Below are 14,312 nucleotides of genomic sequence, written 5' to 3'. Positions count from 1 at the left end.
AAGAGGCGCTTTGCTTCCCCCTTTGAAAAACCTCACCTGACAGGCTGGAAGTGAGCTGAAATCCGCCATCGCGCTCCATGACGGGCCCCGGCATTCAACGCTCCTCGCTAATATTAGGTTTTTCTGACTCTAATAAACAGTTCTGAAAGCCAGGGCGCCGCCCACTTGTGCCTTTTCTTCTCAGCTTCCTGTTGAGCCCGGCATGTGGCTCTGAAGCTTCACCACAAAGCTAAAAAGACACATTTTTTTTTTGCAGCAAACTTAACCCTCTCTGCGCCGGCAACCACAAGGGCGACACAGAAACCTTGAAGTGGAAGAACGGGCAAAATCAAGAATCTGTCTATAGTACTCACAGAGCAGTCCCCCCTCCCTGTTCTATCACCTATCGATTCTGCCATTTTATTCATTTTTTTCTCCACTTCCTGTAACAAGTGACAACACTGTTCACTTTAAACCAAAATCACACAGCAGGGTTGTCACCATGTAGACCGGGTAGACTTTGATGTATGTGCAGGTTCTTCCCGTGGACTTTAAATTCCAGGTAAACATTCAGTTTAACCTCTTGCTGCCCGCTTAAGGCATCTGTATGGGTATGTATGTATCTGTACGAACCCACTTAAAGACTCTCAGTGTGTACTAATGTTTGGGAACCGCGGAGATGGTCCCCTTATCATGTGACCACTGTGATAGCCAATCATAGTGGTCACATGACTAGGCGAACCCCCCCCCCCCCCCCCCCGGGCGTATGAGCCCAGTTAAAGACTCTCTGTATTAATGACTGGGAACCAAAACCTGCTTCTGGTCATGTGACCACTGTTACAGCCAATCACAGTGTTCACATGGCTAGGCAGATCTTCCCGCCCCCGCAGGGTGTGTGAGCCCAGACTAAGACTGGCAAGTTGGAACTACTGGCTGGGAACCAGTGACAGTGGCGCCGGGTCATGTGACCACAGTCATAGCCAATCAATGCAATATTCCCTACGCACACATTCCTGTAAAGATGGCTGTATTCATAGATTGGGTGAATGACTAGGCAGACCTCCCCTCCTCTTCCTCCTCTCGGGTGTACAAGCCTAATTAAAGGCGCTGTACTAATGACTGGGGACCGGCAAGCTGGGCTCCTGATCATGTGACCGTTGTGATAACCAATCAATAGTGGTCACATGACTAGGCAGACCTCCCCGCCCCTTCCTAGGCGTACAAGCCCAGTTAAAGAGTCTCGGTCTGTATTAATGACTGGGAACTAATGAGACCCGCTCCCGGTCATGTGACCACTGTGAGAGCCAATCACAGTGGCCACATAGACAGGCGGATCTCCCGGGCATACCAGCCTAGTTAGAGGCAGGAAGGGGTTAAATAAGCTAAATATATTTCAGATGCATCAAAACAAAAAAGATTTATTCTTTAGAAAGCAGAAAAGCCTTTATCCCTGCTAGCATGCTGCAGAACAAGACTCTGTGTGGAAGCAGTGGTCTCTCTACAGAGGTCTGACACACCTACGGACTTTTCAGCATAATCCTACACCCCCACAGCACATTCGTGCATACGATTATGGCGTAGTTTAGCTGTATCACTACCTGCGCCAATTCTCGCTAATTCTCTGCGCCAAAATTTGACTTGTCAGTGCAGACTTCTGGGAAAACCAGCGAGCCAATCGCACAAGCAGGAAATGACATTTCCGGGTGGAGTTCTGCAAAAGAGCGCCTCCAGGTGGTCGTATTGCATCTTACAGAAAATGACAGCGGCCGCAGATTGAAAAGGAAAGGTCATTCTTAACCACTTGCTTACCGGGCACTTTCACCCCCCTTCCTGCCCAGGCCAATTTTCAGCGCTGTCACACTTTGAATGACAATTGCGCGGTCATGCGACACTGTACCCATGTGACATTTTTATCAATTTTTTTTTCACACAAATAGATTTCTTTTGGTGGTATTTAATCACTACTGGGGTTCTTATTTTTTGCTAAACAAAAAAAAGACCGAAAATTTTGAAGAAAAAAATAAAAATAAATAAATAATTTTAAAAAAATGTTCATAGTTTGTTATAAAATTTTGCAAACAGGTAATTTTTCTCCTTCATTGACATGCGCTGATGAGGCTGCACTGATGGACACTAACAGGCTACACTGATAGGTGGCACTGATGGGCATTGATAGGCGGCACTGAAGTGCACTGGTAGGTGGCATTGATGAGGAGACACTGATGGGCATTGATAGGTGGCGCTGGTGGGCATTGATAACCTGTTTCCCCGAAAATAAGACCTAGCGTGATTGTCGGTGATGGCTGCAATATAAGCCCTACCCCCAAATAAGCCCCACCCTGAAAATAAGACCTACAAGGACTTTTACTAGGGCTTATTTGGGGGGTAGGGCTTATATTGCAGCCATCACCGACAATCACGCTAGGTCTTATTTTCAGGGAAACAGGGTAGGCGGCACTGAAATGCACTGGTAGGTGGCACTGATGAGTAGACACTGATGGGCATTGAAAGGTGGCGCTGATAGGTGGCACCGATGAGGAGACACTGATAGGCACCGATTGGCAGCTCTGATGGGCATTGATAGGTGGTGCTAGTGGGCACTGCTTAGCAGTGCTGATATGCACTGGTAGGTGGCGCTGGTGGGCATTGATAGGCGGCACTGAAGTGCACTGGTAGGTGGCACTGATGAGTAGACACTGGTGGGCATTGATAGGTGGCACTGATAGGCACTGGTAGGTGGCACTGATGAGGAGACGCTCATGGGCACCGATTGGCAGCTCTGGGCATTAATAGGTGGCGCTGGTGGGCACTGCTTAGCTGCAGTGGGTTTGGAGTGTGCAGGACCAAAGTCTCGTTTACTCCAAACAGTAATCGCCTTTTTTTTTTTTTTCTCCTCACGCTGTGACCGCCTCAGTTTACATCACATGATCAGCTGTCATTGGCTGACAGCTGATCACGTGGGAAGGGGCCGAGATTGGCCCCCTACTCTGATCAGCTGAGTCTTATTGAATTGCTGATCACAGAGTGAGCCCCGCGCGCGCCCCGCAGGCAGCTCATGTACCGGAGGATGTACATGGACGCCCTCCCGGCAATTTAGGCGCACGCTGTAACCATCCTTTGGCTATAGCGCGGGCGGGAAGAGGTTAATAACATTCAATTACAATAGGACTTGTGTCGCAATTGTATAGGCTACATTTTTTTTTTTTTTACATGCTATTTTTTTCCCCCATGAAGGTGGAGTTCCCCTTTAACCACTTACCAACCGGCCCATAGCCGAATGACGGCTGCAGGGCGGTTGGATAACTCTGGGAGGGCGTACTATGACCTCCTCCCAGAATTCCCCTCTCGCGCACCCTCTGGGGCGCACACCCGAACACATCCGTGACCTGGACCCGGCGCATCACGGATCCCGGTAAATGGCCGCTGATCGCGGCTGTTTACCATGTGATCGAGCCGTCAAACGATCGGTACACAGTGAGCGGGGAGGGGGATGGATGGATGTCTGCAGCGCTGTGGGCTGTATGTGTAGTGCCCACAGCGCTGCACAGAGACATCCATCCATCCATGCTCAGCCATCCCTCACTACTATGCAATGCTGTGCAATACTCTGCAATACCCCCACAATACTCTGCAATACCCCCACAATACTCTGCAATACTCTGCAATGCCCCCACAATACTCTGCAATGCTGTGCAATACTCTGCAATGCCCCCACAATACTCTGCAATACTCTGCAATGCCCCCACAATACTCTGCAATACTCTGCAATACCCCCACAATACTCTGCAATACTCTGCAATGCCCCCACAATACTCTGCAATACTCTGCAATACTCTGCAATACCCCCACAATACTCTGCAATACTCTGCAATACTCTGCAATGCCCCCACAATACTCTGCAATGCCCCCACAATACTCTGCAATGCCCCCACAATACTCTGCAATACTCTGCAATGCCCCCACAATACTCTGCAATACTCTGCAATACTCTGCAATGCCCCCACAATACTCTGCAATGCCCCCACAATACTCTGCAATACTCTGCAATACTCTGCAATGCCCCCACAATACTCTGCAATACTCTGCAATACTCTGCAATGCCCCCACAATACTCTGCAATACTCTGCAATGCCCCCACAATACTCTGCAATACTCTGCAATGCCCCCACAATACTCTGCAATACTCTGCAATACTCTGCAATGCCCCCACAATACTCTGCAATGCTGTGCAATACTCTGCAATACCCCCACAATACTCTGCAATACCCCCACAATACTCTGCAATACTCTGCAATGCCCCCACAATACTCTGCAATGCTGTGCAATACTCTGCAATACCCCCACAATACTCTGCAATACTCTGCAATGCCCCCACAATACTCTGCAATACTCTGCAATGCCCCCACAATACTCTGCAATACTCTGCAATGCCCCCACAATACTCTGCAATACTCTGCAATGCCCCCACAATACTCTGCAATACTCTGCAATGCCCCCACAATACTCTGCAATGCCCCCACAATACTCTGCAATGCCCCCACAATACTCTGCAATACTCTGCAATGCCCCCACAATACTCTGCAATGCTGTGCAATACTCTGCAATGCCCCCACAATACTCTGCAATGCCCCCCGCCATACTCTGCCATGCCCCCGCCATACTCTGCCATGCCCCCGCCATACTCTGCCATGCCCCCGCCATACTCTGCCATGCCCCCGCCATACTCTGCCATGCCCCCGCCATACCCCGCCATACTCCGCCATACCCTGCCATACCCCGCCATACTCCGCCATACTCCGCCATACCCTGCCATACCCCGCCATACCCCGCCATACTCCGCCATACTCCGCAATACCCCGCCATACTCCGCAATACCCCACCATACCCTGCCATGCTGAGCCATGCTCAGCTGTACTCGGCCTCTGTATGTGGCCAGGCTATGGAAGTCTCACACATGTGGTATTGCCGTACTCAGGAGGAGTAGGAGAATCTATTTTGGGGTGTAATTTTTGGTATGTACATGTTATGTGGTAGAAATATTGTATAAATGGTCAACTTTGTGTTAAAAAAAAAAAAAAGCGTTTTAACCACTTCCCGCCCGTCGGCCGTCATACAACGTCCTTGACTTTGTGTGGGGATATCTGATTGATGGGTGCAGCTACAGGCATCATTCAGATATCAGCTTTTTCAGCCGGCGATTCCCTACACCATGAGAACGATCATAGCAGCTATTCCACTGCTTGATCGTTCTTACGGGAGGCGAGAGGGGACATCCCCCCTTCCCGCCGCCTTGCGGTGCTTCTACCGACTCACCGCTACGATCAAAGCCAGGATCTTTTTTTTTTTTTTTTTTAATTTCAGGCACAGCCTAGAGGTGAGATGTGGGGTCTTATTGACCCCATATCTCACTGTAAAGAGGACCTGTCATGCCATATTCCTATTACAAGGATGTTTATATTCCTTGTAATAGGAATAAAAGTGGTCAAAATTTTTTTTTTTTTGAAAAAAGCCTCAAACTAAAATAAATAAAGTAAAATGAACAATAAAAAAAAAAAAAAAAAAAAAAAAAATTTTAAAGCGCCCCTGTCCCTGTGTGCTCGCATGCAGAAGCGAACTCATACGTAAGTCCCACCCACATATGAAAACGGTGTTCAAACCACACATGTGAAGTATTGCTGTAATCGGTAGAGCGAGAGCAATAATTTTGGCCCTAGACCTCCTCTGTAACTCAAAACATGTAACCAGTAAAAAATTTTAAAGCGTCGCCTATGGGGATTTTTGAGTAGCAAAGTTTGGCGCCATTCCACAAGCACGTGCAATTTTGAAGGGTGACATGTTGGGTATCTATTTACTCGGCGTAACTTCATCTTTCACATTATGCAAAAACATTGGGCTAACTTTACTGTTTTGGTTTTTGTAAAGCACAAAACTATTTTTTTTCCAAAAAAAAAGCGTTAAAAAAATTGCTGCGCAAATACCGTGCGAGATAAAAAGTTGCAACGACCGCCATTGTATTCTCTAGGGTCTTTGCTAAAAAAAATATATAATGTTTTGGGGTTCTAAGTAATTTTCTAGCTAATAAATGATGATTTTTACATGTAGGAGAGAAATGTCAGAATTGGCCTGGGTGCTCCAGAACGCCTGAAGGTGCTCCGTGCATGTTGGGCCTCTGTATGTGGCCACGCTGTGTAAAAGTCTCACACATGTGGTATCACCATACTCAGGAGTAATAGCAGAATGTGTTTTGGGGTGTAATTTGTGGTATGCATATGCGGTGTGTGAGAAATAACCTGCTAATATGACAATTTTGTGGAAAAAAAAAAAAGTAAAAAAAAAACCTTGATTTTGCAAAGAATTGTGGGAAAAAATGACAACTTCAAAAAACTCACCATGCATCTTTCTAAATACCTTGGAATGTCTTCTTTCCAAAAAGGGGTCATTTGGGGGGTATATGTACTTTTCTGGCACGTTAGGGTCTCAAGAAATGAGATAGGCCGTCAGTAATTCAGGTGTGATCAATTTTCAGATATTCGCACCATAGCTTTTGGACTCTATAACTTTCAAAAAGACCAAATAATATCCACCGATTTGGGTTATTTTTACCAAAGATATGTAGCGGTATAAATTTTGGCCAAAATATATGAAGAAAAATTACTAATTTGCAAAATATTATAACAGAAATGAAGAAAAATGTATTTTTTTACAGATTTTTCGGTCTTTTTTCTTTTACGGCGCAAAAAATAAAGAACCCAGCAGTGATTAAATACCACCAAAAGAAAGCTCTATTTGTGTGAAAAAAAGGACAAAAATTTCATAAAGATACAGTGTTGCATGACTGAGTAATTGTCATTCAAAATGTGAGAGCACCGAAAGCTGAAAATTGGTCTGGTTAGGAAGGGGGTTTAAGTGCCCAGTGGTCAAGTGGTTAAGAGATGGAAAATGTAAAAAAAAAAATATCCTTGACTGGAATCTGTTTCCTGCCTGAGCACCCCGCTTGATGATAAAAAGGAGCTGAGGTCCAGCGACGTTTGCCAAGCCATAAGCATAGAGCCCTGGTACAGAAGTCTTTATATAGCAACTTCACAAACAAACAGTGAAGGAGAAACCAGAGAAAAAAAAAAAAAAAAAAAAAAAACACACCCGAGCAACTGTGCCAAGTCCCGCTTACCTCGCAAAAACCCGGTCCTTGTTGGCCTTCTCCTTCCCATACTGCACAGACTGCACCTCCGTCCGCCCGCTGCAACAACACAAAACACACCTTTATTACCATCATCATCATCATACAGTACCAGCCGCAGAGCATGTGACCAGTACAGAGCCAATCAGAAACCGCGTCATGCATATTGGGAAACTGCTACCACTGAAGCAGAACTAAACTCTCTCAATCAACATGAACTGTTTAATCCTTAAATATATAGGAAGGTATAGCATCCCCCATGCCGACCTGCTGCAGTACATATACTGCGACGGGGCAGCTCATGTAGGCGCTGTACGCCGCGGCTTTCTTCCGGGCACGCCCCCCCCCATGCCTGCTATGTTCGAACACAACGGGACTTAGTCAGCACATCCCAGCCAATGATTCATGGCCGGGACCTGCTGATTGGCCAATCACAGTTCACAATCAACACAGGTATTAAAATATATAAATAAATAAAAATTCAAGTATATATCCCATAGTTTGTAGACGCTTCAACTTTCACAAAACAATCAATATACATTTTTTGGGGGATTTTTTTAACCACTTCAGCCCCGGAAGGATTTACCCCCTTAACCGGTTCAATACCGGGCATTTTCACCCCCTTCTTTCCCAGACCAATTTTTAGTTTTCAGCGCTGTCGCACTTTAAACGACAATTGCGCGGTCGTGCGACGTTGTACCCAAACAAGACTGACGTCCTTTTTTCCCACAAATAGAGCTTTCTTTTGGTGGTATTTGATCGCCTCTGCGGTTTTTATTTTTTGCGCTATAAACAAAAGAAGAGCGACAATTTTGAAAAAAAACACAATATTTTTTACTTTTTGCTATAATAAATATCCCAATTTTTTTTTTTTTTAAAATAATTTTTTCTTCAGTTTCGGCCGATACGTATTCTTCTACATATTTTTGGTAAAAAAAAAAAAAAAAAAATTTGCAATAAGCGGATATAGATTGGTTTGCGCAAAAGTTATAGCGTCTACAAAATACGGGATAGATTTATGGCATTTAAAAAAAAAAAAAAAAGATTTATTTTTTTTACTAGTAATAGCGGCGATCGCGATTTTTTTTCGTGACTGCGACATTATGGCGGACACATCGGACACTTTTGACACATTTTTGGGACCATTCACATTTATACAGCGATCAGTGCTATAAAATTGCATTGATTACTGTGTAAATGTGACAGGCAGTGATGGGGTTAACCACTAGGGGGAGACGAGGGGTTAAATATGTTTCCTAGGGAATGCTTCTAACTGTAGGGGGAGGGGACTCACAAGGGGAGGAGACCGATTGGTGTTCCGCTGTACTGGGAACACACGATCGCTCTCCTCTCAACTGACAGGACATGGATCTGTGTGTTTACACACACAGATCCACGGTCCGGCCCGGTTAACGGGCAATCGCGGGTGCCCGGCGGACATCGCCGGGCACACGCACCGGGTCCCGAGCAACATGGCGGGCACGCGCGCGCGCCCCCTAGACGGCCGGGAAGCCCAGGACGTCATATGACGTCCACCCAGGATGGGAGATCCCACCTGTGGACGTCATTTGACTATGGGCGGGTAGTGAAGTGGTTAATGACCAGGCCATTTTTTTGCGATACGGCACTGCGTCGCTTTAACTGACAATTGCGCGGTCGTGTGACGCTGTACACAAACAAAATTGACGTCCTTTTTTTTACCACAAAAAGAACTTTCTTTTCGTGGTATTTGATCACTGCTGGGGGGTTTTATTTTGTGGGCTATAAACAAAAAAAGAGCGTCAATTTTGAAAAAAAAAAAAATATATATTTTGTACTTTTTGCTATAATAAATATTCCCATTTTTTTTTAAAAAAAGCGAATTTTTTCCTCAGTTTAGGCCGATATGTATTCTTCTACATATTTTTGGTAATAAAAATCGCAAAAAGCGTATATATTGATTGGTTTGCGCAAAAGTTATATCGTCTACAAAATAGGGGATAGATTTATGGCATTTTTATTATTATTATTTTTTTTTTTTTTTACTAGTAATGGCGGCGATCTGCGATTTTTATCGGGACTGCGACATTATGGCGGACACATCGGACACTTTTGGGACCACTGTCATTTATACAGTGATCAATGCTATACAAATGCACCGATTACTGTGAAAATGTCACTGGCAGGGAAGGGGTTAAGACTAAGGGGCGATCAAGGGGTTAACTTGTGTTCCCTAACTGTGTGTTCTAACTGTGGGGGAGGGGACTGACTAGAGGAAATGAGAGATCGTGGTTCCCAGCTTGTAGGAACTCACGATTTCTCTCTCCTCACAAAACTGGGATGTGTGTTTACACACACACACACGTCCCTGTTCTTCCTCTCGTGTCCACAATCGTGGCGGGCGGTCATCCGTTTAAAGGGGCAGTATAATGACAGCAGCTGGTCGGCAAGTGGTGAATAAAGACATGTAGCGGAATACATTTTTGGCCTACATTTATTAACCACTTGCTTACTGGGCACTTTCACCCCCTTCCTGCCCAGGACAATTTTAGGCTTTGTCACACTTTGAATGACAATTGCTCAGTCATGTAACACTACCAACCCAAATGACATTTTTATCATTTTTTTAGACCAATAGAGCTTTCTTTTGGTGGTATTTAATCACCTCTGGGGTTTTTTATTTTCTGCTAAACAAACGAAAAAAGAACAAAAACAAAACAAAAAAGACCCCTCTTTTTCTCCTTCACTGATGGGCATTGATAGGTGGCACTGATAGGCACTGATAAGGAGGCACTGGTGGGCACTGAAGGCAACTGAATGGAGGCACTGACAGGTGACACTTGTAGGCAGTGATTGGCAGCACTGGTGGGCACTGAAGGCAACTGAGGAGGCACTGATTGGCAGCACCGGTGGGCACTGAAGGCAACTGAGAGGAGGCACTGATAGGTGACACTTGGACACTTGTGGGCACTGAAGGCAACTGAGAGGAGGCACTGATAGGTGACACTTGCGGGCACTGATTGGCAGCACTGGTGGGCACTGAAGGCAACTGAGAGGAGGCACTGATAGGTGACACTTGGACACTTGTGGGCACTGAAGGCAACTGAGAGGAGGCACTGATAGGTGACACTTGCGGGCACTGATTGGCAGCACTGGTGGGCACTGAAGGCAACTGAGAGGAGGCACTGATAGGTGACACTTGGACACTTGTGGGCACTGAAGGCAACTGAGAGGAGGCACTGATAGGTGACACTTGGACACTTGTGGGCACTGAAGGCAACTGAGAGGAGGCACTGATAGGTGACACTTGCGGGCACTGATTGGCAGCACTGGTGGGCACTAAAGGCAACTGAGAGGAGGCACTGATAGGCGACACTTGTGGGCACTGAAGGCAACTGAGGAGCCACTGATAGGCAACACTGATTGGCAGCACTGGTGGGCACTGAAGGCAACTGAAAGGACGCACTGATAGGCAACACTGATGGGCACTGATTGGCAGCACTGGTGGGCACTGAAGGCAACTGAGGAGGCACTGATTGGCAGCACTGGAGGCAACAGAGGAGGCACTGATAGGTGACACTTGTGGGCACTGATTGGCAGCACTGGTGGGCACTGAAGGCAACTGAGGAGGCACTGATAGGTGACATTTGTGGGCACTGATTGGCAGCACTGGTGGGCACTGAAGGCAACTGAGAAGGCACTGATAGGTGACATTTGTGGGCACTGATTGGCAGCACTGGTGGGCACTGAAAGCAACACGGATGGGCACTGATTGGCAGCACTGGTGGGCACTGAAGGCAACTGAGAGGAGGCACTGATAGGCGACACTGATGGGCACTGATTGGCAGCACTGTTGGGACTGCATGGATAATCAGGACGCTGATTATCAGTGCCAATGTCCCTAACACAAGCCGGTTATCGGTTATCTTCTCCTCTCCTCACACTCTCATCACGAGCAAAGAAAAGCCAATATCCGGCCTGTATTAACATTCTGTGATTAGCTGTGATTGGCGGACAGCTGATCACGTGATAAAATACCGCTGTGATTGGCCCATTATCCGGCTCTGTGACGAACTCAGTGATCACAGAGCGCGGCATACAAGCATCATCGGAGGACATTCATGTGCGCCCTCCCAGCAAAGAAGCTCTGAAAGCTGAAGATTGGGTCTGGTGGGCAGGAAGCGGGTGAAAGTGCCCGGTAGGCGAGTGGTTAAGTGGATCTGCGCTTCCTCCACCAACCGGCACAGGAGAACCCAAACATGGAGGAAGCAGGAGCCCGACTCTTCTACCAAGATGTCCTCTTTCAGCAAGTCGGGGGTCTCACCATGTGGTTCTGTGTAATACTCACCAGTACCGGAACCTGGAGCCCAAAGTGAAGTAATGAGCGAAGAAGTTCTTGTGCGGCGGCAGCGGCGAGTCCAACCGGAAGAAGGTATGATGCTCTACACACGTTTTCCACACGTTCTTACAGGCGCGATAATTCACCATGTTAAACCCCAACACTGTCTCCCGATATTCATTCTGAAGAACAAGCAAGACAGACATTGATTGTTCGTAATCCACATGCTGCCAGCATTAGGAAATAGATAGGGAAGTAGATCACATTTAATTGTTTTAAACTTTTTTTATTTTTATTTTTTCAGTTACTTCCTGGTTTCCAAACCTCGGCAAATGATGTCATACGTCCCATGAGTCTCCAGGAGAGGAGGAGGGGGGGAGGGGTTCTCTCAGCTCAGAACACTCTTCTTCCGGGTTTCGTCAGATTAGGCAAACCCGTCAGATTTTGTACCGGAAGTGACATTCCGTCACGGCCATCTTGGTACACCCCACACTCGTCCACGGTAACGATACAGTGAGAAGGCGGCAAGCGGACATCTTGTTACACCCACCGGAGTTTTGCATTGCACACTTATTTTTAACAGTAAACTCAACTTATATCGTGAAATACAAGGTTTAGAAGTCTGTCTGTTTAGATCAGCTCCAGTCCTCAAGACTCCCCAACAGGTCATGTTTTCAGGATTTCCCTCAGATGAAACGGCTGTGGTAATTACTAAGGAAGTCAAACTGAACAAATCACCTGTGCAAAATAATGGACAGCCTGAAAACATGACCTGTTGGGGCACCTTGAGGATTAGAGTTAAAGGGGTTGTAAACCCTTGTGCACCCTATGCATTAAGGTGAAAAAACACCTGGCAGTGACCAGCCCCCCCCCCCCCCCCCCCCCCCGTTTACTTACCTGAGCCCTGGCATTTCCCACGGTGAAGACGCGCTCTTCCTCTGCTCGGGGTTCTCGGCTCTTGATTGGATAGATTGATAGCAGCACAGCCATTGGCTCCCGCTGCTGTCAATCAAATCCAATGACGTGGGGCTGAGTCCGGAATTCTGCGTCTATGGGCGCAAATGCTGGACTTGGGAGCACGCCCGCAAGGTAACCCCCCCCCCCCCGGGAGAGCGCTTCTTCTAGGGGGTTATACGACACAGGGAGGAGCTACAGGGAGGATCGGGGCCAATCTGTGCAAAACGAACTGCACAGTGGAGGTAAGTATAACATTTTTTTTTTTTCTAAAAACAAAAAACTCAAAGCTTTACAATCACTTTAAGAAACGTGGCTTTAGATGTTGAATTTTAAAAGCAGCAGCCTGCTGATCTCACAGGTTTGCGAATCTGACAGAACACCGCTGCTTTGAAAAATCAACATTAAAATGATGGATTTAAAAATACAGAATTTCACTATATAAGCCGAGTTTACTGTTAAAAATAAGTGTGAAATGCCAGACTCCGGTGGGTGTAACAAGATGCCGCTTGCCGCCTTCTCACTTTATCCTTATTGTGGACAAGTGCGGGGTGTAGCAAGATGGTGGCGACGGAACGTCACAAAATCTGATGGGTAGCCTAATCGGACGAAACAACGGTGTTCTATCAGAATACCGCTACCCGTCAGAAAAATGCAACCGAAGTGACGTTCCGTCGCGGCCATCTTGGTACACCCCGCACTCGTCCGCACTAAGCCTACAGTCAGAAGGCGGCAAGCGGACATCTTTTTACACCCACCGAAGTCTTATATTTCACACCTATTTTTACTTATTTTCTGGTTATATAGTGAAATACAGTATTTGGAAATCTGTCACACCGTTTTGATGTTGAATTTTAAAAGCAGCGGCAAGCATGCCGACTTCACAGGTTTGCTAATCTGACAGAAGACCGCTGATTTTAAAAATGTAGCATCAAAACAGTTTGATGGATTTCAAAATTCTGTATTTCACTACATAATCTCAGTTTACTGGTAAAAATAAGGGTGAAATGCAAGACTTCAAGACTTCAGTGGGTGCAAAAAGATGTCCGCTTGCCACCTTCTGACTGTAGGCTTAGTGCGGCAGAGTGCGGGGTGTACAAAGATGGCCGCGACGGAACGTCACTTCGGTTGCATTTTGATCGGTAGTGGTATTCTGATAGAATACTTGCATGCCTGAGCTAAGGGCAAATGGATTCAAGGAAGTAAATGCCACATGAATGATCTGCCCCTTCTCAAGATGGCTGCAGCTAGAAATGCTAGGGGGAGGGGGGGGGGTGTTTTTCAAAGTGATTTCTCAACAAAATAAAGCATGGAGACATGGATGGATGGGGGGGGGGGGGGGTTTGTTTTGAATATTAAAAATGAATGAAATTGTGCTTTTTAGTTTGTGATGCTCAGATATAGTGAAGATCCGCTTTGAGCCGGCCATACATGGAGAGCGGCCGAATTTATGGGCAGGCTGGTTGTACACAAGTCGACTCATTGGTTGTACAACCAGCCTGTTGGAGAATTCCCTCTCAATCAGCGCCCCCTGGCTGTAGCCAGCAGTACTGGTCAGTGTATTCTGATGGTGGGGGGAAAACAGAATACAAAGGCTCGGCAGGAGGGATTCCTCCATCCACATTGAGGGTGAGGGGGAATCGAGTCATTTGCTTTCATTCAACCCTCCGGCTGAACAAATCAGATAATGACTTGTGTAAGGCCGGCCTTCTACAGCGAGGAGATGGAGAAGGGGGACAAGAATACCAGCGGTGTACCCCAATGACAGCCAATAAATTCTCTACATTGGCACCGCTAAGGACAGAAAATGGGTGCAGTACTGGAATGCGGTGCGTTCCACTGCGACTTGCCGTACTGCACGACATCGCAAATCCTCGCCGACAC

At 46.7% G+C, this 14,312-nt stretch overlaps 1 protein-coding gene across 1 annotated transcript in view; it reads right to left on the bottom strand.

Annotated features, from left to right (window-relative positions):
• The window catches only part of PTPN4 (protein tyrosine phosphatase non-receptor type 4), a gene marked incomplete in the record, with an annotated part of 165,913 nt that overhangs the window by 59,869 nt on the left and 91,732 nt on the right, over positions 1-14,312 (bottom strand). Inside the window, 2 exon segments of the mRNA XM_073634460.1 lie at positions 7,148-7,216; positions 11,484-11,656. Coding sequence (XP_073490561.1) covers positions 7,148-7,216; positions 11,484-11,656 — 242 coding nt within the window.

This window comes from Aquarana catesbeiana, linkage group LG06 (genome assembly GCF_042186555.1).
Source record: "Aquarana catesbeiana isolate 2022-GZ linkage group LG06, ASM4218655v1, whole genome shotgun sequence".
Classification (NCBI taxonomy): Eukaryota; Metazoa; Chordata; class Amphibia; order Anura; family Ranidae; genus Aquarana; species Aquarana catesbeiana.
Note: the sequence above shows the minus strand (reverse complement) of the source record. Positions and strands in the feature narration are given on the sequence as shown.